Raw genomic sequence first — 26,186 nt, 5'->3', positions numbered from 1 at the left:
TAAAATTAATTTTTTCTCTAAATTTATTTTTTTTGAAACATCAAGTTAAAAATGAAAGAAAGTCTTATTTAATTAACTGATTGTTTTTAATACATTATAAGTACCTAACAAATGATTAAAATAATTTTACTAGTAATTATTATAATTTCCCTAATTGTTAAATAATTACTAATAGCATAATTAAATTAATTTTTTTAATTAAATAATTGTTTTGTATTAATCATTTGCTTGATTTTATAATTTGCATTTAATACTTTGCATGTTGGAATAGAGATCACAATATGTTAACCATGCTGAACAAGCTATTTCACAATCTCCACCTAAAGAAATTATTGATACAGGCATTGATTTTGAATCATTGGTGAGTTTTTTATATTTACATGTTTATATGAATTATTAAAATTTTGCACGATTTATTCTTAATTTGTATAAAAAAAAGCAGCTGTCATTTACAGATCTATAGTTAAATTTAAGTTAGTGTTTAATGAATTTTAAATTTTATTGGACATTCTTCTATACTAAATTTTGGTATTTTGCATTGAATTTAAAAAATTTCATATTTTATTTCATAACGTTATCAAAATTTTTAATGATGATGCAATTTTGAACATATGAAGTGAAGCAAATTCAAATTGATTTTATTAAAAATTTCCAGATAAAAAAAAACGAATTTGTTAACTATTTAATTCTTGGTAATTATTAAAAAAATTACTCAAAAGCTCACAGAACTTTTGAGAATGTTCTGTGGCTTCTAATGCTACTCTTCTACTGTAAGAATGCCTCAACTGATAGTAATTTGCCAATTACTACTACTTAGATAGCCTATATTAAATATTTTAATATATTCTAGAATATATTTTAGAATATAAAATAGAATCTGCTATGTTGGTGTTCTAACATTATTTTTTTAATATTTTGGTTTGTCTAATGTATTATTCTGTGTGGGAAGAACCTCATTAAGTTGACATTATCAAGATGACTGTGTTAACTTGACACTAGGTTTGACATTTTTTAAAAAGAAAAGAAGTTTTTCTGAGAATCTGTGCTCCTATTGTGTGAACATCATTTCTATACAGCTTCTTTTTTTTTTTTCTCTCTTTTCCACCCCATAAAAGCTGCTGTTATCTCACTCCCTTCAGCTGAAAAAAATTCCTAGGGAACACTGTCTGGTTATAGTTCTGTTCATTAAATGCTCAGTCCATTTTATTTTTTGTACAGTAAGCAAAAGTAGAAATTTTAACAAAACTTGTAGATGGCCATAAGCAGTCATAAGCAGTCTGATGAAAGAGTATGACATCTCATATGACAGTAATGACATTTGTGAAGAATAAGGAGAAAATTTTAAAGATAAATGGACAGAACTAATGAGGCAATGCATATGGATATCTGACTTTAGTCTTGTTGAAGAAGTTATTCTAACATGATTTTAAATCCATGCAAGAGCCAGAAATTTCTATATCTGGTTTAGTTATTAACAGGTAACAGATGGCTAAAGATTTTGCTGAAAAACTGTATGACAGATTTTCAAGCAAGTAATGGCTGGTTAAATCAATTCAAGCAACACCATGAGATCATTTTTTGATATGTTTGTGGTGAAAAGTCTTTTATTCCTGAAGATATTGTGAAGTGTGCGAATACCATAGACAAAGAAACTTAACTTTTATAATATAAGAATCTTTAATTTGCGTACAGAATACAGGAAATCTTTATCATATGCCAGCTATACAATCTCTATCCCTGAACTGATTAACTATTATAGTAACTAAAATTTAACAAACATAAGTTATATATTGCGACAATTCTTCCTTACTTGAATTACTAGTCTACCAATAGAAAATACAATTATTATATATTTTAAACTAAACTCACAGCTAATTATTATCTACTTAAGATGAAATATAGATTTAAGACAAGAAAGAAAATGAAAAATAAAGATAGAGAAAAATTGGGTACCCAATGATTTTGGTGTTGTTCATGGTGATATTTGTGAGTAGGATGAACCTCTCTATCACAGCAAATAAACCATTTTCCTTAGGAATTTTATTAAGCTATACACACTGGAATGAACAAAAACCACTTCACAGTTTTTGCTACCCTGGTTTTCCTTTTTCCCTTGAATTTCCTTTTTGTCTCCATGCGGTTCCAAAAAAAAAAAACACTGGAGAGCTCTCTTCACGTGTCCTTTCCTGTCCCATTCTACACCAAAGAATGAATTCGTGGTCACCGTTATACCCTGAGGGTCACACAACTTCCCATTTATACTAAGTGATCACCTGCTGTTAAGTCGTTAAACACAAGTCGGGAGAAAATTCTAGAAGGAAAGACAATAGACATGAAGACAAAGGAAATATCATATTCAAAAATAAACTACGACTATACAATTATGGCACGTAGCAACAATATAATCATTCATTGCAAGAATAACATCTTGAAAAAGAAACTTTAGTCCTATACCAGGAATAACATCTTTTAACTGTGATGAAACTGGCCTTTTCTACAGATTGTTCCCTGACAAAACATTGGCTTTTAATGGGAAAACCTGTAGTGTGTAAGAAAAATAAGGAACACTTGACTGTTCTTTTTACAATTTATATGAATGACCCAGAAATTGGTAGATGTAGACAACCATATCGTTTGAAAGGTGTAAATGTTCTGACTCAGTTGACTATGGAAGCAACAGAAAGGCATGGATGATATCTTCAGTTTTCAAATGCTAGATAAGAAAGCTTGACAGGAAGTTTTTTGCAGAGTATAAAAGTGCTTATGATTGTATATAATTGTACAGATTGATCATGTGTTTAGAAAATCTCCCTGTAGTAGTTTTCTTATTTCCAGGTACATGTTTTACAACCATTAGACCAAGATATAATCCACAATGTTAAGCATTTTTATTAAAGAAAGTTGGTTCAGAAAGACATGTTCAGTAAAGACATAGAAGAAAGTATAAGTTTAAAAATCACTGTCTTAGGTGCCTTAGATATGTTACCTCTATTTGAAATTCAGTTTTCAGAAAAAATAATTCAGAATTGTTTTTTTTTTTTTCATGCTGTATTTTGTTGACATTACCTGCCCAATCATAACGGATGAAAGTATACAAACTAATAAATGTTCATATGATTTCAAATTAGAAGTTTTTGTGAGTAGATGATACAATGGTGACATCAGAATTGTAATATACTATGTGATCAAAATTAAGTCCAAAAAAGCAGTGTTACACAAAATTAAGTTCAATCAAAGTGACAGGACTGAACTTGGTCACAGTAGGTTTTATTCCCATGACTTAAAAAAATTTGAATATGACACGTATGTAAGAAAAAATCCATGACAATATTTATTAAGTTGAACTATAATATATATAAATGAGATATTAACAAGAAGTTTATAGTAATAAATAGTATTTTTCAAATATTCAAAACAAGTCAAAATCAATTATGTACAAGAAAAAACAGAATCAATAAAAAAATTTTCTTTTTCCCAACTTGGGAGGTACAAGTAATTTAATCTCAACCAGTATCAACTAAATTCAAAATATCAGTCACATATGCAAGTGAATGTTTGTTTTTAATTTGGAATTTAGTTTATTCTGTGGTTTTTTGGGAGTTTGTCCTTAAAACATAACAAAGAAGAAAATAAAAAAAAGTAATGCCCAAAACAAAATAACAATTGGACTTTGACTCCTTACAGGATGATGGATGAGACATTTTAAACAATGTATTAAAAGGGAGCACAAATGCTGCTGCTTCTCTGCTGATGTGCAAGAAAGTTCTGAAGATAAAAATTTAGAAGCACCAAACCAAAGAAGTTTTTCAGACCATTTGATATGATTTGTCATTTCCTTTGAATGCAGGATAATTTTGACAATCCTCTATTTGACTTGCAGAGTATTGAAGACTTCATGTATGCTGCATTGAAAAAAAGTAAACTATAATAACAGATAATTTTAAATGATGTATTTTTGATGAGTTGCTTTTGTCAATAAAATTTTTGCAAATGATTCAAATTTTTCTCTTATGTATTATAATACTCTAATATAGTACAGTAATTTATATATACATAAAAATGATTACACTTAGGCAAATTTTCATTAACCAGGCAATTTCGTTAATTGCACTATTATTTTATGTACTGTAGTAAGGTGAAGTCTAACGTTACAGTGACAAATTGCATTTAATTTTACCACCAACTTTTAGAATTTAAAATTTCCTAAAACCTAATTAACTTGATAATTTGCATAACTGAACATGTTCGGCTTTCCATGTGAGGTATTAAGTTATCATAGTACCAATGTGTTATCTGAGAGAATCTAGACAGAGTACAGATACCTTGTAGATCAGATACAAACAATAGAACATTATATATGCTTAGCTATTAACTAAGATTTTCAAGCTTATGCTTATTATTGAATTCAGATAAAATTAAATATAATTTTTCTTATTTAATGAATATGAAATTATATTTATATAAAATATGTTTAATTATGAGAAGTGTGCGAATACCATAGACAAAGAAACTTAACTTTTATAATATAAGAATCTTTAATTTGCGTACAGAATACAGGAAATCTTTATCAGATGCCAGTTTCAATCTCTATCCCTGAACTGATTACACTATTATAGTAACTAAAATTTAACAAACATAAGTTATATATTGCGACAATTCTTCCTTACTTGAATTACTAGTCTACCAATAGAAAATACAATTATATATCTTATATCTAAATTTATGGCTAATTATGATCTACTTAAGATGAAATATAGATTTAAAACAAGAAAAAAGATGAAAAGTAAAGATGAGAGAGAAAAATTGGGTACCCAATGATTTCAGCGTTTTTTCACAGTGATATTTGGAAGTTGGATGAACTCTGTTCACGGCAAATATAAACCACTTTCCCAGGAATTTTGTTAAGCTATACATACTGGAATGAATGAAAACACCCCTCAGAGTTTTCACTATCCTTGTTTTCCTTTTTTCCCTCAAATTCCATTTTGTCTCCACGCAGTTCCAAAAAAAAAAACGCTAGAGAGCTCTCTTCACGTGTCCTTTCCTGTCCCGTTCTACACCAAAGAATGAATACATGGTCACTGTTATGCTTGAGGGTCACACACCTTCCAATTGTTACTAATGGATCACCTACTGTTACGCTGTTAAACACGAGTCAGGGAAAAAGTTCAGAAGGAAAGACATGAAGACAAAGGAAATATCATATTCAAAAATAAACTATGACTATACAATTATGGCACATAGCCACATTATAATTGAAAGCTTTAATTAGTACTTTTATTTTAGGGTCACATTGTTTTAACTGATTTTGGATTATGTAAAGAAGGGCTTGTTGGAAGAGACACAACTTCAACTTTCTGTGGAACTCCTGAGGTAAATTAAAATTTTTTAAAAATAGTAAGTATAAAATTAATTTTTTAAATTAAAAGAAAATTACTATAATTTTCTGTGGATAAATAAGTTATTTTGCAAAAACAATTGCTAGAATAGAAATAAATCTTTGTATACATGCATCACCATATACCCCACACTTTCAAAGTGCCATTGAAAGCACAATCCTAACTGGTATGCAGTNTAAAATTTCCTAAAACCTAATTAACTTGATAATTTGCATAACTGAACATGTTCGGCTTTCCATGTGAGGTATTAAGTTATCATAGTACCAATGTGTTATCTGAGAGAATCTAGACAGAGTACAGATACCTTGTAGATCAGATACAAACAATAGAACATTATATATGCTTAGCTATTAACTAAGATTTTCAAGCTTATGCTTATTATTGAATTCAGATAAAATTAAATATAATTTTTCTTATTTAATGAATATGAAATTATATTTATATAAAATATGTTTAATTATGAAGAATGTGGAATTTTCTAAACATTTTAAATTATTTGTGTGATTTATTTATTCAACTTTAATAAAATAATTAAATACTTTAATTTGTTAATGTATTACAGAAATTATATATAAAACTATTACAATATAATTACTATTAAACAGAAAACAAGTTATACTCAACATGCACAAGAGCACAGATCCATCTCCCCTAATCGTGAAGCAATTGCTACTGGAATAGATATAAACACTCTAGTAAGTTAATGACTTATTAATTAATTTCAAAAATAATTTTAATCTATATTTTTTTAGTTAAATTTAAAATCTTGCATATCTTTGATGATACACTTTTTTTCCTTCTAGAATTTTTAAATTTATTACGATAAAGGTCTGATTAGACCATACATTATATAATTTTTTTTTCTAAAACTTTTTAAAATTGATATTTATTTTATATTTTGCTGCTCACTGAATATATTTTGGAAATTATTTTTTAAAACTGTTTTTCATTTTATTTTGTATTTATAAAATTATCTTATAATGCCCAATAGAATACAAATTAAAATATTAAATCCAATGTTTAATATCATATTGTCTACTGGATAAACATTAATCAAATATTAGAACTGTTGAACAAATATTTATTTTAGTAGCTTGTTTTCTAAAGGATTTTCTTTTTTTAGGTTAGATTTAAATTTTGGTTAAAATTTTAAAATTTATTTTTTAAAAGAAATTTAGATTTGTTTTGAAACTAAACAAATTATTATGAAACAAAATTTGTTAAAATATTAAAATAATTATAAGTTGCAAAATTGCCTGTTATATATGATTGAAGCTTTGATTTTTTTTCAATGAGTGATAGGATTAGAGATTGGGAATCTTATTTCAATGAAAAATTAGCAGTGTTGTTATAAATAATGCATTTTTTTAAAATATATCTGATCATAATTTATTAATGGACATTACTAAAACTGGCACTAAAACTGGATTTATTTTTTTGTATAATGTGTAAAATATTTTTCAAGTGAATAGTCGTGTTGCAAAATATTTTAATGGTATTTAAACCTGATTTGGTTATTTGAGAAAATGGTATGTTTTATGCATATTTCTTGTGAAAGTGGAGATTTGACCTAACTCTCAGCCATTTTAAATAAATTGTTGATTTGTTTTCTGCATTTGTATAATTCTAATGCTTTTTGACTATTTAAATATAAATTTCCATGTTACTAAATTTAAGAAAAACTTGCCTTATTAGAATAATATACATCGAAGCTTTTGAGAATAAAAAGATAAGAATTAAAATATACTATTACTATTATTTGAACTTGCTAATAATTTTTTCTAACAAATTTCTTAACATGTAACTTCTTAATTTTTCCTAAATATGTTGCTAAAAATATTTTCTGGATTAATCTTATTATAAATCATTGATACTAATTTTAAACATTAATAAAATGAATCAGTAAAATAACATACATGAATATGAAAATAAAAATACAGATATCACAAATTTGTGTTTAGTAGATGTAACCAATATCTACTATATATATTATTGTATTCAGACTTTATTCAGAAGTTATATAGTACAGTAGACCCTCCTATAATACAGTAAGTACGTTTGTGTTTTATGATCACTTAAATACATGAGCCAATCACAGCCCGGCACATATGCAGTTTAGGGACTATGGCTGTTTGAAAGGTTTTCTTCCATAAAATTAATTGATTCTAGACTAATTTGACTCAACGTTTCCAAAACACATATAATTTTTTGGGAATAATTCATATAAACTATACTATAAACAAAAAATTGTAGGATTACTTATCGAGTGTGCACCATTCGACGATGCCATTGCTTAATTAAGCTTGTTTTCGTCGTGGAGTGGCGCATCGAATGGCGGGTGCATGTTTTCTGATAAGTTATTCTTTCTGCAAAAAATTCGCTGAACTTTGGAGACATCATTAATATAAATGTATTNACGATGCCATTGCTTAATTAAGCTTGTTTTCGTCGTGGAGTGGCGCATCGAATGGCGGGTGCATGTTTTCTGATAAGTTATTCTTTCTGCAAAAAATTCGCTGAACTTTGGAGACATCATTAATATAAATATAATTTTTATGGCCGTTAAATAATAAATGGCTTTTAGTAGGTCCGCTGCTCATTTAAACTCAATGGTTTGTGCAATATCCACTATTGGTCTAGACTTGACCAATCCTGTCACGACACGAGTTAGCGATGACATTTTACCGTATTATACGAGTCTCTTTTAGCGTGTTTATACGAATACGATCGCAAATTTTTTGCCATGATATACGAATCCGTATTATATGAACCTGTTTTATAGGGGAGTCTACTGTATATATTTGTTATACATAAAACTTTGTACTGGTTCATTTATTAAATAAAACAAATTCCACAGACCTTTACATTCCAGCAAGAAAATTTTATATAACAACATTTTTTAATAATCATAACAGTTTATACTTCTATTGTGAATTTATGTATATAAAAATTTTTTGTTGATTTTAAAGGCTGTTGGAACTTTTATCTTTTATCTAAACTGTAGATACAGTATAAGATTTTAATTTTTTAATAATTCATATTATATAAACAAATAAAGAATAAAAATTTGCAGTGTGATTTGGTTTTGTTTTTTAAATGTATATAACTAAAGAACAGAAAATTGAGGCTAAAAATTCTAGTTTTTATTGCTGTAATTATATTTTCCAACTTCTGTGCTATATAGAAAAGTAGCCTCATCAAACCACAAGATGTAGCTGTATCAAAAGGCCAAGAGGTGATTGAAACTGGCATATCAGTTAAATCTTTGGTAAGCTGTGATTAATGAAAAATATTAATGTCCAAATAAGAGAATTTGGCCATATGGTGTTTATGTTCAGTTTTGTTTCAATATGTAGTATATCTGTTTAGATAATTTGAGTTTAGAACAAGTTTTTTTTTTCTTTAGCCACATTTTAAAAAGTTGCATGGCCAACAATATTAAATAAAATAGTCAAAATAAATATATATATACTTATATATTTGCATGATGCTGTTTATTTAAAATTTATAAAATACTATTTACTTTGAATGGTTTATCAAATGTTTTGAGAATGTTTTTTCATTCTTTCTTTTTTATATCTTTTGATGAGTGATCTGTGTTATATTTTTATATTATTGTTATTAATGATTGAATAAATGGCAAAGCCAGTTCCCACTTAAATGGAATAGTAACAGAAAATGTTTGTAATGAAAGTAAAATAGTTTTCAGATTTAAAATTTACAAATGAAGTTGAGTTTGGCTTAACATTTCTGTATCTCAGAATCATTTAATATAACTTCAGGTAAGAAAACTGTCATTCCATAATGTAGAATAGAGGGAATGTCTTTGTTGGAGCATCCAAGATGACACATAGGATTTTATTTTTACTTGTATAGAACTTTTTCAAATTGATTTTTCTCCCAATATTTAGTTAAAATAGACAACAATTAACATATATGATACATAAGAGTTGTAGCCACATTGTTTGTTTTTAATTAAATAATTAGTGTTATGTATTGATATTATGGTCAAAATTGCATTGGTTTAGCAACCAGTCAGCCATAATGAGACCTGAAAAGTAGATTTTCAACAAAGACAAATTGCACTAATTTTGACTGTCTCTCTTTAAAATCCAAAGTGGGAATTGGCATTTAATAATTTGATTCGATATTTTTACATAAAAAATAAATTATATCTTAATAGATTGTATAGTATATTTATTTAATTTATATAATTAATTTGAATAAAATGATTACAGATTTTGCAAAATAGCTGAAGATTAATAAAATTAAGTTTTCTTAAATACTTTGTCAACTAAAGAATTCAAATTAAATGTTTGTAAAAATTAAGTAGAAAATATAAACATTTTAAATTAAGAATAATAATATTTAATTATACCTATTAGAAATGATAATGATATTTAAAAAACATATTTTTATTTAGAAATCAAGTTTTAACCAATCACAAGATTTTCAAAGTACCCCAGTTGAAGAAGTAAAATTATCAATTGACAAAGATCAATTAACACGTAAATTTAGTCAGGTAGGTTATATCAATAAATAAATAAATGCACACTTCTCAATTTTAAATATAAATATTATTTGTAAACTTTGTGTATAAAATGAGAGATCAAAAATTTTTAGAATATTTTTAATTATATTGTAGATTGAGTCTCAATAAAATGCCATAACTATCAATAGATAATTTCTCAAGGAAAGCAGTATACAAATAAATTTTGTAAAAGATATGGTGATAGTAGTAGTGTAGATTTTTATACGTAAATATCAAAAGATGATAAAAAGTGATATAATTTTTATCCTAAATCCTAATTTGATGTAAATATTTTTCTTCTGTTACATCAATTATGTAAGTATGTACTACTTCCATAATCTGATGTATGAGAAGAAAATGTTTACATTAAGTTAGGATTTAAAACAATATTTAAATCTTTTCTATGCATATTTCTTGTGAAAGTGGAGATTTGACCTAACTCTCAGCCATTTTAAATAAATTGTTGATTTGTTTTCTGCATTTGTATAATTCTAATGCTTTTTGACTATTTAAATATAAATTTCCATGTTACTAAATTTAAGAAAAACTTGCCTTATTAGAATAATATACATCGAAGCTTTTGAGAATAAAAAGATAAGAATTAAAATATACTATTACTATTATTTGAACTTGCTAATAATTTTTTCTAACAAATTTCTTAACATGTAACTTCTTAATTTTTCCTAAATATGTTGCTAAAAATATTTTCTGGATTAATCTTATTATAAATCATTGATACTAATTTTAAACATTAATAAAATGAATCAGTAAAATAACATACATGAATATGAAAATAAAAATACAGATATCACAAATTTGTGTTTAGTAGATGTAACCAATATCTACTATATATATTATTGTATTCAGACTTTATTCAGAAGTTATATAGTACAGTAGACCCTCCTATAATACAGTAAGTACGTTTGTGTTTTATGATCACTTAAATACATGAGCCAATCACAGCCCGGCACATATGCAGTTTAGGGACTATGGCTGTTTGAAAGGTTTTCTTCCATAAAATTAATTGATTCTAGACTAATTTGACTCAACGTTTCCAAAACACATATAATTTTTTGGGAATAATTCATATAAACTATACTATAAACAAAAAATTGTAGGATTACTTATCGAGTGTGCACCATTCGACGATGCCATTGCTTAATTAAGCTTGTTTTCGTCGTGGAGTGGCGCATCGAATGGCGGGTGCATGTTTTCTGATAAGTTATTCTTTCTGCAAAAAATTCGCTGAACTTTGGAGACATCATTAATATAAATATAATTTTTATGGCCGTTAAATAATAAATGGCTTTTAGTAGGTCCGCTGCTCATTTAAACTCAATGGTTTGTGCAATATCCACTATTGGTCTAGACTTGACCAATCCTGTCACGACACGAGTTAGCGATGACATTTTACCGTATTATACGAGTCTCTTTTAGCGTGTTTATACGAATACGATCGCAAATTTTTTGCCATGATATACGAATCCGTATTATATGAACCTGTTTTATAGGGGAGTCTACTGTATATATTTGTTATACATAAAACTTTGTACTGGTTCATTTATTAAATAAAACAAATTCCACAGACCTTTACATTCCAGCAAGAAAATTTTATATAACAACATTTTTTAATAATCATAACAGTTTATACTTCTATTGTGAATTTATGTATATAAAAATTTTTTGTTGATTTTAAAGGCTGTTGGAACTTTTATCTTTTATCTAAACTGTAGATACAGTATAAGATTTTAATTTTTTAATAATTCATATTATATAAACAAATAAAGAATAAAAATTTGCAGTGTGATTTGGTTTTGTTTTTTAAATGTATATAACTAAAGAACAGAAAATTGAGGCTAAAAATTCTAGTTTTTATTGCTGTAATTATATTTTCCAACTTCTGTGCTATATAGAAAAGTAGCCTCATCAAACCACAAGATGTAGCTGTATCAAAAGGCCAAGAGGTGATTGAAACTGGCATATCAGTTAAATCTTTGGTAAGCTGTGATTAATGAAAAATATTAATGTCCAAATAAGAGAATTTGGCCATATGGTGTTTATGTTCAGTTTTGTTTCAATATGTAGTATATCTGTTTAGATAATTTGAGTTTAGAACAAGTTTTTTTTTTCTTTAGCCACATTTTAAAAAGTTGCATGGCCAACAATATTAAATAAAATAGTCAAAATAAATATATATATACTTATATATTTGCATGATGCTGTTTATTTAAAATTTATAAAATACTATTTACTTTGAATGGTTTATCAAATGTTTTGAGAATGTTTTTTCATTCTTTCTTTTTTATATCTTTTGATGAGTGATCTGTGTTATATTTTTATATTATTGTTATTAATGATTGAATAAATGGCAAAGCCAGTTCCCACTTAAATGGAATAGTAACAGAAAATGTTTGTAATGAAAGTAAAATAGTTTTCAGATTTAAAATTTACAAATGAAGTTGAGTTTGGCTTAACATTTCTGTATCTCAGAATCATTTAATATAACTTCAGGTAAGAAAACTGTCATTCCATAATGTAGAATAGAGGGAATGTCTTTGTTGGAGCATCCAAGATGACACATAGGATTTTATTTTTACTTGTATAGAACTTTTTCAAATTGATTTTTCTCCCAATATTTAGTTAAAATAGACAACAATTAACATATATGATACATAAGAGTTGTAGCCACATTGTTTGTTTTTAATTAAATAATTAGTGTTATGTATTGATATTATGGTCAAAATTGCATTGGTTTAGCAACCAGTCAGCCATAATGAGACCTGAAAAGTAGATTTTCAACAAAGACAAATTGCACTAATTTTGACTGTCTCTCTTTAAAATCCAAAGTGGGAATTGGCATTTAATAATTTGATTCGATATTTTTACATAAAAAATAAATTATATCTTAATAGATTGTATAGTATATTTATTTAATTTATATAATTAATTTGAATAAAATGATTACAGATTTTGCAAAATAGCTGAAGATTAATAAAATTAAGTTTTCTTAAATACTTTGTCAACTAAAGAATTCAAATTAAATGTTTGTAAAAATTAAGTAGAAAATATAAACATTTTAAATTAAGAATAATAATATTTAATTATACCTATTAGAAATGATAATGATATTTAAAAAACATATTTTTATTTAGAAATCAAGTTNAATTAATTACAAAAAAAAGATTAGAACAAATTATAAATAAAATAGTAATTTGTCCTTCTTTACAAGTAATTTTGTCTTTTGAAGACAAGTTGTAAAATTTGAAAATAGTTTATATTACTAAAGTATAAAATTTTCAAAAAACTAATTGGAATAATTATCTATGATATTAGCAACATAAAATGTATCAATGTATATAATTTTATATTTTACATGAAGTGCTCAGATAAATTTTTTAAAATAGATCTTTTCTTACCAAAACTTTGGATCATAATGAAGTCTTGATTCATTTGTAAATGTGTGTTAATTTCATGTACATAAGAAGGTGATACATAGATCCTCTTATTTTTCAGGATTAACTGAATGGAGAGAGAGAGAATTTAATCCACTTGGTGTAATTTTTCTTTTTAAAAATAATGGAATCTGAATAAAAATGAACTCAAAGTTCATGAGGGATTTTAATTTCCTATTAACCGTAATATAACTTCCAAACTAAAAACAGGCTAATAAATGAGAAATTGCTATCCAAAAAGTTTTTGAATTTTTTTGGCATTTATGCCTTATTAGGCTAGTTAAATATAATGTATTTAATGCTAAATATACAAAATCCTCATTGTTATTTTGAAGTCATTCATCATCACATTCCAGCTAAAGTTTAGAACTCTAAATAACAAATTATTTATGATTGTATTAATTTTGTTTTTAATAAAAATTTATTAATTAATATTTATGAAATTAAAATGATTCTTAGAATGTTTTGAATTTTAGTTGAAATTGCCAAGAAGAATTTTTCATTTTGAATTTTAAGATGCTGAAGATCCTTGCTTTTTAATAATTTAATTTTTCTAAATTTTTGTTTCTTGAACTTAGCAGTTTTCTCTTTTTAAATTATGATATGAGGCCAAGTTTCACATTTCTATAAGAAATATGTTGAAATATAGAATGTAAGGCATACAGAAATATAACAATTAGGCAAGTTTCATATCTACATAATAAAGTATAATGGAACATTACAATCATTGAAGGAATAGGTTTTATTTCAGATTAAATGTTTTTGGGACTATATATCCCATTATCAGATCCTGCAGAACTTGAATAGGTTCATCTCTTCAATGTTTGTTGTTCCAAGTGTTTGGAAAGTTTAAAAGTTTGAATGTGTAATGGACTATAAAGTATTCAATAAAAATAAGATAAAAATTAAAAAACATATGAAACAGGAAGAAATAAAATGAAGCAAGAAATAAGCATTTGGAAAAGACTGAAGTAAAACAAAAATAAAATTTGAAATATCAGAAACAAAAAAACTAATAATTGTGTAAACATTTGACATGCAGGAATTCTTTGTTAAATGTCACACTAAACTGTGACTTTTTACTTTCTTATGAAGTGTATTTGAACTGGCTAGCCACATGGATTAGTTTTATTGCCACTTTAAAATTTATCAGCCATATTTTTGGATCTGGACCTAAATTTCTTTTGTTTAGGAGATAAGCTCTATGGTAGTTGCAATAGTAAGTTCTTCAGCACTCTAGATGGATACATTTTTTCACCAACTGCTTCTAGTATAAGCTGGATTGTTTAATTGACTCAAAATCCTTATTTTAACACCAGCAGGCATTTAATCTTTCCTGTGGATGTAATTTCAGATTAAATGTTTTTTGGACATTTTTGACAAAAACATTTTTGACCTAATTATAGGTCTGTTTCAGGTTTTCAGAAGTTATCTAAATTTACATAGGTAACCTATATAATTTATATAACATCTGTTTAAATACATAAATATCTAACATTAATTTAAAGTATGTAAATAGTTATTTTAAGAACATGACATTGAACATGATTTTAAACTTAATCATTTATTCCAAAGTTTGAAATTTTATATCATTCTTCAAATTCCAAAATAGAACAAAAAGTTTAAGTTCTGAAGCATATCTATAATTAGATTGAAAATGTTTGTCAACATCCACTGGAAATATTAAACTCCTGCTGGTGTTAAAATAAGGATTTTGGTGAGTCAAGGTAGATTTTTAGCAATGAGTAATGTAATCTGTCTTGCCAAACTGGTATGATATTCTTGTTGGAGATTCTTTGGCTAAGGCCATGGATTTATGTACTTTCTTAATATTGTGTCTATTCAAACAGTCTGCCCTTTTAATGTACTGCCAATGTAAACACTGAGATGATTATTCTTTTTCATCATTACTGAAATTTTGTATACTCAAGCTGATAGCTCCTTTGGAATTATATCTTTCTTATTTCTGATTAGATCATAGATGGTAGGCTGTCAGTGTGAGATATCAGTTTTTGTTACCCTAATAAGGCAAACACCCACAAATGAAACATGCAGTAGATGTGAGAAAATTAATTTATTTACATGTGATGTAATAATTATTTAGAGGTTCAATCAAGGATGTTAGTTCTAGAATAGTTTCTCCAGCAGAAACCTTTGATCTGGTCATTGGTGTAAATTACAAAACACAAATGACCACAGCACATGGAATCATGATAACACTAATCTGATACAATACACAAGAATAAATATTACAAGAATAATTCTCTTAAAACTAACCCTTGATACTAATTTTTACTTACAAAGGAAATAGAAGGTAGGGGTGAGAAGTAGTGAAGATGGATAGGATGGTAAAGAATACCTGGGTAATGCAAATGATGTTTGGTTACCATGAGGGCCATGTGGAAATTTCTTGAACACACAATTCTTTCTTCTGTCTTCCTTTTTCTCAGTTTGAGGGTTTTCCAATAGTCAGTTTTGATTCCAATAGTTTTGATTCTTGATTCCAATTTATTTGATTCCGATAGTCAGTTGCATGTTTGGACTTGTCAAGATGAAATGCTGACTCTAACACACTAACTTCGGTCCAGGGATTTCAAAGTTCTTGCTTGAAGTTTTTACTTCACCTGTCTACTCAGGCATCACACTATAATGGGTTTAGTTTTTGTCATCCTCTCTCTTCGAGCACTAGCTCCTTCACCTTGTATGTCCTAGGTAACCTCTTATACAATAAGTTGATAAATACTAGGAAGTGGTCCTCACCTTCAAGAAAGAATTAAGAGAATTATAAAGTGTTAGAAGGCAGAAAAAACAAAAAACAGGGAAGATCATAAGAAGAATAAAGGAGAAAAAAAAGACAATGTGGCATACTGCCACAGCAGATTCTTGGTTGTTTTGACTTTGGTTTGACATGTTGATGTAGCAATCTAGCAGAGTTCCACTCTGTTATTGTAAGATTTTTAATTGGATTTATCTTATCAGGCTTATCTGCTGATTGCTGGTTTCTGCTGATATATGATGCCTACAAAAAATGTTTCGTACCTCAATTATTTGGGCAGCACATGATTATTTTATCAGAAATGATTAAGAAATATTTAGGCTGAGTGCTCAGCCTAAATATTTCTTAATCATTTCTGAATCTCTTGCTGTTTCATTTGAACGACCTTTATAAAATATTACTCTGTAATTATGTACATTTGTAAATTTATAACTATTTATTAAAATTATTTCTAAACCTCTTGTTTCAGTTTTAAGCAGCATCTTAATTTGCTTATAGGAAAAACCATTTCTGTAAAATAGGAAACATTATCATGAATTAGTTACAAATAAAACTTTTTAAAAAAGAGAAAAAATATTTAAGTAAATAACAGATCTTGTGCCTCTGATTTTGCCAAAATCACAATAATAATATTTATTATTATTATTATTATTTTTTTAAACCTATTTGTGTCGTTAATCATTTATAAGATTGTTTAATCATTAATTTTAACTTATTTTTTTTATTAATTAATAATTTAGAATTTTCCAAAAGAAAAAAACATTAATCCAAAATTCGTATATTCTAGACATGTATATTATCAACTATGTTATAAAATCTGTTTAGACTCTTTCTAAATTGATGTGATTTGGTTAATGTCATTAACATATTTCTGCAATAAGCAAGAATTTGAGTTCACAATATAACTTAGATCTATCTTTTTCACCATTTTCTTTCTGAAATTGCTCAAGTTTAATTAATAAATTATAAACATGTTAACAGATGTGTAACCTTTTTTCTCATGGTAATTCTTCTAATGATTAAGGAAATAATTTTAACTAATCAAAAATTAACATGGTTTGGTAATAATGAAACAATTTTTAAAATGTCAAATTTGATGTTTTTAAAACTTTGTTGTAATTGGGTGNTGTCTTGCCAAACTGGTATGATATTCTTGTTGGAGATTCTTTGGCTAAGGCCATGGATTTATGTACTTTCTTAATATTGTGTCTATTCAAACAGTCTGCCCTTTTAATGTACTGCCAATGTAAACACTGAGATGATTATTCTTTTTCATCATTACTGAAATTTTGTATACTCAAGCTGATAGCTCCTTTGGAATTATATCTTTCTTATTTCTGATTAGATCATAGATGGTAGGCTGTCAGTGTGAGATATCAGTTTTTGTTACCCTAATAAGGCAAACACCCACAAATGAAACATGCAGTAGATGTGAGAAAATTAATTTATTTACATGTGATGTAATAATTATTTAGAGGTTCAATCAAGGATTTTAGTTCTAGAATAGTTTCTCCAGCAGAAACCTTTGATCTGGTTGTTGATGGAAATTACAAAACACAAATGACCACAGCACACGGAATCATGATAACACTAATCTGATACAATACATAAGAATAAATATTACAAGAATAATTCTCTTAAAACTAACCCTTGATACTAATTTTTACTTACAAAGGAAATAGAAGGTAGGGGTGAGAAGTAGTGAAGATGGATAGGATGGTAAAGAATACCTGGGTAATCCAAATGATGTTTGGTTACCATGAGGGCCATGTGGAAATTTCTTGAACACACAATTCTTTCTTCTGTCTTCCTTTTTCTCAGTTTGAGGGTTTTCCAATAGTCAGTTTTGATTCCAATAGTTTTGATTCTTGATTCCAATTTATTTGATTCCGATAATCAGTTGCATGTTTGGATTTGTCAAGATGAAATGCTGACTCTAACACACTAACTTCGGTCCAGGGATTTCAAAGTTCTTGCTTGAAGTTTTTACTTCACCTGTCTACTCAGGCATCACACTATAATGGGTTTCGTTTTTGTCATCCTCTCTCTTCGAGCACTAGCTCCTTTACCTTGTATGTCCTAGGTAACCTCTTATACAATAAGTTGATAAATACTAGGAAGTGGTCCTCACCTTCAAGAAAGAAGAATTAAGAGAATTATAAAGTGCTAGAAGGCAGAAAGAACAAAAAACAGGGAAGATCATAAGAAGAATAAAGGAGAAAAAAAAGACAATGTGGCATACTGCCACAGCAGATTCTTGGTTGTTTTGACTTTGGTTTGACATGTTGACGTAGCAATCTAGCAGAGTTCCACTCTGTTATTGTAAGATTTTTAATTGGATTTATCTTAGGCTTATCTGCTGATTGCTGGTTTCTGCTGATATATGATGCCTACAAAAAGTGTTTGGTACCTCAATTATTTGGGCAGCACATGATTATTTGATCAGAAATGATTAAGAAATATTTAGGCTGAGTGCTCAGCCTAAATATTTCTTAATCATTTCTGAATCTCTTGCTGTTTCATTTGAACGACCTTTATAAAATATTACTCTGTAATTATGTACATTTGTAAATTTATAACTATTTATTAAAATTATTTCTAAACCTCTTGTTTCAGTTTTAAGCAGCATCTTAATTTGCTTATAGGAAAAACCATTTCTGTAAAATAGGAAACATTATCATGAATTAGTTACAAATAAAACTTTTTAAAAAAGAGAAAAAATATTTAAGTAAATAACAGATCTTGTGCCTCTGATTTTGCCAAAATCACAATAATAATATTTATTATTATTATTATTATTTTTTTAAACCTATTTGTGTCGTTAATCATTTATAAGATTGTTTAATCATTAATTTTAACTTATTTTTTTTATTAATTAATAATTTAGAATTTTCCAAAAGAAAAAAACATTAATCCAAAATTCGTATATTCTAGACATGTATATTATCAACTATGTTATAAAATCTGTTTAGACTCTTTCTAAATTGATGTGATTTGGTTAATGTCATTAACATATTTCTGCAATAAGCAAGAATTTGAGTTCACAATATAACTTAGATCTATCTTTTTCACCATTTTCTTTCTGAAATTGCTCAAGTTTAATTAATAAATTATAAACATGTTAACAGATGTGTAACCTTTTTTCTCATGGTAATTCTTCTAATGATTAAGGAAATAATTTTAACTAATCAAAAATTAACATGGTTTGGTAATAATGAAACAATTTTTAAAATGTCAAATTTGATGTTTTTAAAACTTTGTTGTAATTGNTAAATGTTTATTTAGGCTTTTCACATTTGTTTTTGTTTTATCTAAATATATAAATAAATGTATTTAAAAGCCTGGTTTTAAATAGGCAATTTTGCCAATGTCATATGACCATTTCTGTAAGATTTATTTTTTACATTTGGAAAGTAATTACTGTATATCTGCACAGATAAGATGATAGTTGAATAAAAAAAAAGACCCCCAAAATCCGGGGTCGTCTTATAGGATACAAAAAAATTAGATTGAAATTTGTATAAATTAAAACCATTATAAAAAAATGGACAAACTGTAATTATTTACTAGTAGAGAGTAGGGTATGTCCACAAAATAGAATAGCCTATAGCCTATACGATGTTTTTGTGAATAGTCAAGGTCATTATCCGAATGCCCGAATCAGTGCAAATGTTTGCAACAATTGCAAGGCAGTGCTGTGAGATGCAAGAAAATAAAATTTGTTCATTCAAAAAATTACGAATAGGACATAATTTCATATATGCTATACAGTATTATTATCCAGATGGTCCCTGATCTAAACTAAATTCATAGACCATTGATAGTTTGGGGTCGTCTTATAGGATAGATATTTGCTAAAACTATAAAACTTTGATAAAAATTTATACCTCATCTTATCTGAAGGTCGTCTTATCTGCACAGATATATGGTAACCAATTTTTTTTTATCATACATTTTTCTATTATTCAAATTTTCTTAATTATGCCATGCAAGTATTTGCATTTTATAATAACTTTTTAAAATGAGATTTTAAAATGAGATGGTTAAACCATAATATGTATTTTGATAATAAATTTTTGGCAAAAGCTGATATTTAGAAATTATTTGAAAATTAAATTTATGTAAATGCTAAATTCCAAATTGTGTTTCTGAAATGAAAGTATGATCACTGTGATATCTAACTTCATTTCAATTAATCCTTTTTATATAACAAAAAGGTGTGATTTCTTTTCAGTTCCATGATTTTTTTTCATAAAACAAAATCAAAGCATATAAATTCTACAATACTGTGAATTATAAAATTAATATAAAATATATTTAATAATCCTCATGTATTCAGAAATAAAAGTTTTTACTTGAATTTGTTTTTATTGCTAAAATTTAGAGTACTATAATTTTGTATGGATAACCTTGTAATCATATCATAAATGTCTAATGTATCATAGTAAATCTCTATTATATTTATATAAAATTATCTTGTGAATAGAAATGCCAAAAAGTATGATTACAAAGTTCTAAATTTCAGCTTTCATCTGACAATTTTTAATTTTAAAAAGTTTTTAATATTGTTGCCAAGATTCAGTATTTTGTTTTCATATGATGATAACTTTATTTAAATAATTTATAAGAAGTTGATGGTTATTATCTAAGCATCAACTTTTTCTCACTTTATATTTTATGAAATTAATACAAAAGCAATGTGTTGAAGATTTTTACCTAAAAAAAAGAAATATAAGTAATCATATTGAAATATCTTGAAGAAAACTTGATGGCATTTAAGAAAGTTTGATGCATGAAATGCTTTCAAATGGTATGAAGTAAATGCATAAAATAATGAAAAATTAACTTCTAAATTGTTTTCAGTATAAACATTTGTAATTAATTACAATTATATATTTATAAGTAAGAGCTAAAATTAATTTTGTTTAATAAATTAATAAGTACATTTAAATTTTATTAACTAAAATGTGCAAATTATGAATTTGTTTGGAAATTATTTTTGCATCAAAATTTTTCTTTTGCAAGTTTCCAAAGTAGATGATGATTTGGATTCTCCTCAAGGTATGCTTATATTTGAAGAAAATTTTAAATTAGAATGTATGCCTAAGAATTGCTAACATAATCCATGATTTAAATAATCTTTTAATTGCTACATTTAATAAATGTATAACAATAATAATACCTATTTTTATAAACTGGCTATTTAAACATATTTGACTCTAATTTGATACAGGATGTTTGAGTTCTATTTCTTTATAAAATTGAATTTCTAAAAAAATTTTTGATTATAAATAATTCAAATTATTAAAATATAATTTAATTCAAAATTACAATGTTATGTAAGGTATATATAAATTTATAAATTTTTGTTAAAATATATAATTAAAAACTTTAGTTTGACTTATTAAACTAAAAACTGGGCAATTATAGTAACTTGGTAGAATTAAAAACAAATAATTTGTAACATTACAAACATCCTGTATTTCCAATAAATTTCTTCATAAATTTTAATACATGATTTAAATTAATAAATTATTGAAGATTAATCATGTATTAAATACTTGAAATTATGTAATCTGAGTTTTAAGTTATCATGTTTGAAGCTCTACTACTTAATGCAAAAAAGACTTGTTCATATATTTTTATTATATTTATTAAAAAAAGTAAACTGGCAACAAATATGTTATATAGGAAGAGGAAAAGTGTAATTCAAATATAAATATTTGAAATGCATGTTGGAACTGAGCTGTTCTCTTCTGTCCCTAAAGGTTTTTACTGTAGTTCTTAAATTTTTCAGCAGTAATGTAATAAAAATAGTATGAAATTCTTTTTTTAGTTTGACAATTTATTTNGCGGACAGACGTAAAGTCGAATAAAATGACTTAAACTTGATTTTTATTTTTTCGTATACTTTTTTGACAAACGACGTATAATCGGGAACGACGTAACTCGAAACGACGTAAGTCGAGGTATACCTGTATACCCAATAATATTAAACAGAAAAAATAAATATATTTAATAAAAATCTTTGTTTTAATGAATGTACAATGTCGCGGCTCAGTAAATCGTCAACACTGAAATGAAAATCAGTCTAGCATAGGGAAAATCGGGGAATTACACCTCGAAACGGCGAATTGCGCAGCGGTGTTATTGTGAATCGGCATAAATTGAACCGGCGTAAACCAAGGGGCTACCTGTATATATATTTTTAAAATTTTTATTCACTGCTTTTTGCTTTATTTCTTTCACTTCCACCAGCACTTTCCCTGGATAGAGGTCACTTGGTAAATATCTATCCAAAGAGGTTTGGCTTTGCCTATTTTTTAAAATGTTTCTAAAATGACTTAGGCAAATGTCTTTACTCTGAGCAGCAATATGGTCAGTGTAAACCTTTTCGGGATGTTTCTTTTTAATAAAATCAGTCACTTTCTGATAATACCTCAAGATTTCCTTTATCAAGCGAGATCCTTCCATGACAAAGCAAACACGCGGACTGAGACCAATGAACAGAAATGAATGAAAAATGGACCTGTGAACTAATGTAATGTCGTATGGTGAGTTTTTGTTCGTATCATGGAGCAAAAATATGTTTGAATTTCATGTCGTATNTTATCATGTTTGAAGCTCTACTACTTAATGCAAAAAAGACTTGTTCATATATTTTTATTATATTTATTAAAAAAAGTAAACTGGCAACAAATATGTTATATAGGAAGAGGAAAAGTGTAATTCAAATATAAATATTTGAAATGCATGTTGGAACTGAGCTGTTCTCTTCTGTCCCTAAAGTTTTTTACTGTAGTTCTTAAATTTTTCAGCAGTAATGTAATAAAAATAGTATGAAATTCTTTTTTTAGTTTGACAATTTATTTATAAATAATACATTTACCTGTGTTTTAAATATCTTTGTTAATTTATCTCTGAAATTAAGTATCAGAAAAACCTCAAAAGACAACTTTATAACAAGGATTTTTGAATAATTTCTTTAAACCTAATATTTTCTAGAATTTTCTTTTTCTATTTTTGGAATATTTCAAATTTTATAAATTGTAAGATTTCAATAATAACAAAAGAGTATCACATTCAATTTTAAACTGTTACTAACTTCTTAAATATGCATTTTTCATATTTAGTTTTTCTTTTTCATTCGTAAATAACAAAATAATCAGTGTGTATCTTTGAAGAAATGGTGTTTAAAATCATATGATGTTTTCAGAATTCCTTAAGTTATACCTTTTAGAAACCTTCCTAAATCTTCTTGTAGAACAGTTTAAAAATGAAATCCCCAGAACTATTTCAATTATTCAAAATAGTATTCTTCTAAACTTAAAATTTTTGTAATTTGATTTATTGTGAATTTAAGAGAGAAATGGAATCAGAAATTAAAAATTTTTTTTTTTTTTAAATGTAAATTTAATTGAACACATTATATTTTGATTTTGTTCAAACCATACCTGGTGATTTATTTATCACTGATTTTTCCTAATGTATTTTTCTCATGTTGAATGAGAAATACTTTTGAATCTATACTACTATATAAAGAGAGAACATATTTTTTGTTTGTGACCACTAACCGTGAAAACTACTGAACCAATCGTTATCAAACTTTAACTGTAGCATCTTTATGATCCCTGGAATGTTTACCATTAATCAAACCTACAGATTTTTTATTAATTAAATAAAACTGCAACGGATTTTTGTCTGTCTATTTCTCTCCCTCTCTTCACTAGATGGCGACACATGCTGTCTATAAGAAAAGTCTATTATTGAAGTTTACTGTTACTGTATATTTGAAGAACTGACATTAAATTATAATTAGTTAATTAGCAAAATCTTTGAGGAATTAAAAAAGTGACGTCATCATGCTAGATGGCCATGTGTGTACGGTACTTATGGTGGGTTTTCGAATTGTTTCTGCAGGTAATTGTACAAAATATTTGAAATAGTTATTGGTGAATATTTTTGAGATTGATTGATAAATCATGCCGAGAGCTGCAAGAGCACGAATAGGAAGAAACAGTTCATAATTGTAGACGACGTGAATCTACACTTCTACAGCAAAGACTGGAAGGGCAATGAATTCGTTCGGCTCAGAATCGAATGCGTGTAGCGAGGAATTTTTTATGTTTCACATCAATATAACTTATTCAGAAGTTTTATGATTTTATTTTTTTATATTTTGCAAAACTCTACTGCAATACTACACATTGATCACTCAAAAATAATTAATGAACAATTAGTTCAAATTTTCTAAGTTCTATATGTATATAAGAGCGGGCAGGCCACGACAGGGATGCTAGCATCTAATAAAATTGTTCTATATAAATGTTTAAGAAATCATTTGATAATTCTGTAATTAAAAAATTAAGATAACCAAACATTTTCAAATCTATATTATTGTTTTATCAACAGATGTGCATTTCGTTGAAGCAAAATCATTTATTCAGCATTTTATTCTTTCTTTTAATAAGCTTTTTGTTACATTCCCTACATACTTTATAATTACATAGAAGCATATATTATAACAAAAAATAATAATTTTGGTATTTCCAATAATGAAAACAGGCTTGAAGATATTTTTTTTCACATATAAGTATTTATTTTATGAAAGAGAATTTTTTTTGGTAAAAAATGCTTGTTCAACTTTTATATATNAAAGTGAAATATAGGGACATACATGTCCATTTTTATATATATATATAGATTATATCACCCTCTGAGAATATTAGCAATGTAACTCCAAAATTGTCAATTTTAATGATTTTGAATCATGAGACTCCCAATCATTTACAGTAAAATGTTTGTGTCATGTCATTATTCCATCACAAAATCTTCAAAACTTATTCAAATTTCTCTGCTTTAGTGACACAACTAAAATTTAACAAAAATTAACCTGCTATGATCACATTTTGAGTAGAACGTGTTCTAGTTGTAAACAAACAAAAATCAATTGAATGAATAACTTCAATCTTTTATTTATTCCTACTCAACAATTTAAGTTTTGATAAACTATGAAAGCAATTAGTTCAAAATGGCATTGCTGTCATATGAACATTTATGATTATAACTAAACACCAACGAAATGCCGAAATTCTATCGGGCTAGTTTAATGATTATAGCTCATTTTGTTATGGGTTGTGTTCTCAGCATATAGAAGTGATGTAATGCAATATAGAAGTGATATTTGTAAATAGAGTAATTTAAATAATAAATTGTTACAATAAATTTTATAATTGAAAGATTGTTTTAACAGTTTTTTTAAAAGCATTAAGACAGAATAAAGATATGTTTTAAAACACCAATTTCTTCTTTAAAACATCTATTTCTTTTTTATGTATCTTGAAGAAAGTAACTCTTCCTTTTTTTCTTTCTCTTCAAGAAAGTATTTTGTGTTGCTTATATAGTGACATATTTTTATTTTTGATTTCTGAGAATTATTTTAAAAGTTTTTAAAGATAAACAAAATTAAATTTCACACAAAACAATTTTTTTGCAAAGTATATGAAAGAGAAATAGCTAATTAAGCTACATAATAAATTGTTATAGGTGTTTCAAAAAAACATGAATTGATAATCAGTGAAAGTACTCCTGTGGAATTGCCACCAGATGTAATACGATGTAAGTTTTTGATAAAGTATATTTTGGATTTAAATCATGAAATTCAATTACAAAAATTTTTTTGGATAAGTTAATAGTTTTAATCTTTTAATCATTAACCTTAAGAAATCATCAAGGGTCTGAAATATTATCTTTCAATTATAAGTTAATTTATTAATTAGTTTCATAATTTCAGAATTTCTATTATAACAAACAAAAATTTTTAAAAATATGTATCCAATTAAAAAAAAATAATTAGAATAAAAGTTATTGTTTTCAAGGGGCCTTTTCAGTTTCAAAAATATTAAGCTGCTTCCTTATAAGGGGCTGGGGAAACTTTAGGTTTTCAAATTGAACTGCATATTTTCTTAGTTTTGAATTCTTGATGAAAGAACAATAGTTTTGTTTCTCTAAATTTTCTATTATTGGGC

At 26.6% G+C, this 26,186-nt stretch overlaps 1 protein-coding gene across 1 annotated transcript in view; it reads left to right on the top strand.

Annotated features, from left to right (window-relative positions):
• LOC111625996 overlaps positions 1-26,186 on the top strand; it is a 111,669-nt gene that overhangs the window by 69,271 nt on the left and 16,212 nt on the right. Inside the window, exons 5-11 of the mRNA XM_023369301.1 lie at positions 272-361; positions 6,005-6,094; positions 8,584-8,667; positions 9,823-9,921; positions 11,844-11,927; positions 21,126-21,219; positions 25,705-25,776. Of these exons, the coding sequence (XP_023225069.1) occupies positions 272-361; positions 6,005-6,094; positions 8,584-8,667; positions 9,823-9,921; positions 11,844-11,927; positions 21,126-21,219; positions 25,705-25,776 (613 nt within the window). The remainder of the gene's footprint in view (positions 1-271; positions 362-6,004; positions 6,095-8,583; positions 8,668-9,822; positions 9,922-11,843; positions 11,928-21,125; positions 21,220-25,704; positions 25,777-26,186) is intronic.

Source organism: Centruroides sculpturatus, unplaced genomic scaffold, assembly GCF_000671375.1.
Source record: "Centruroides sculpturatus isolate CEXI.00-Female unplaced genomic scaffold, Cexi_2.0 scaffold93, whole genome shotgun sequence".
In the NCBI taxonomy this organism is placed as follows: domain Eukaryota; kingdom Metazoa; phylum Arthropoda; class Arachnida; order Scorpiones; family Buthidae; genus Centruroides; species Centruroides sculpturatus.
Note: the sequence above shows the minus strand (reverse complement) of the source record. Positions and strands in the feature narration are given on the sequence as shown.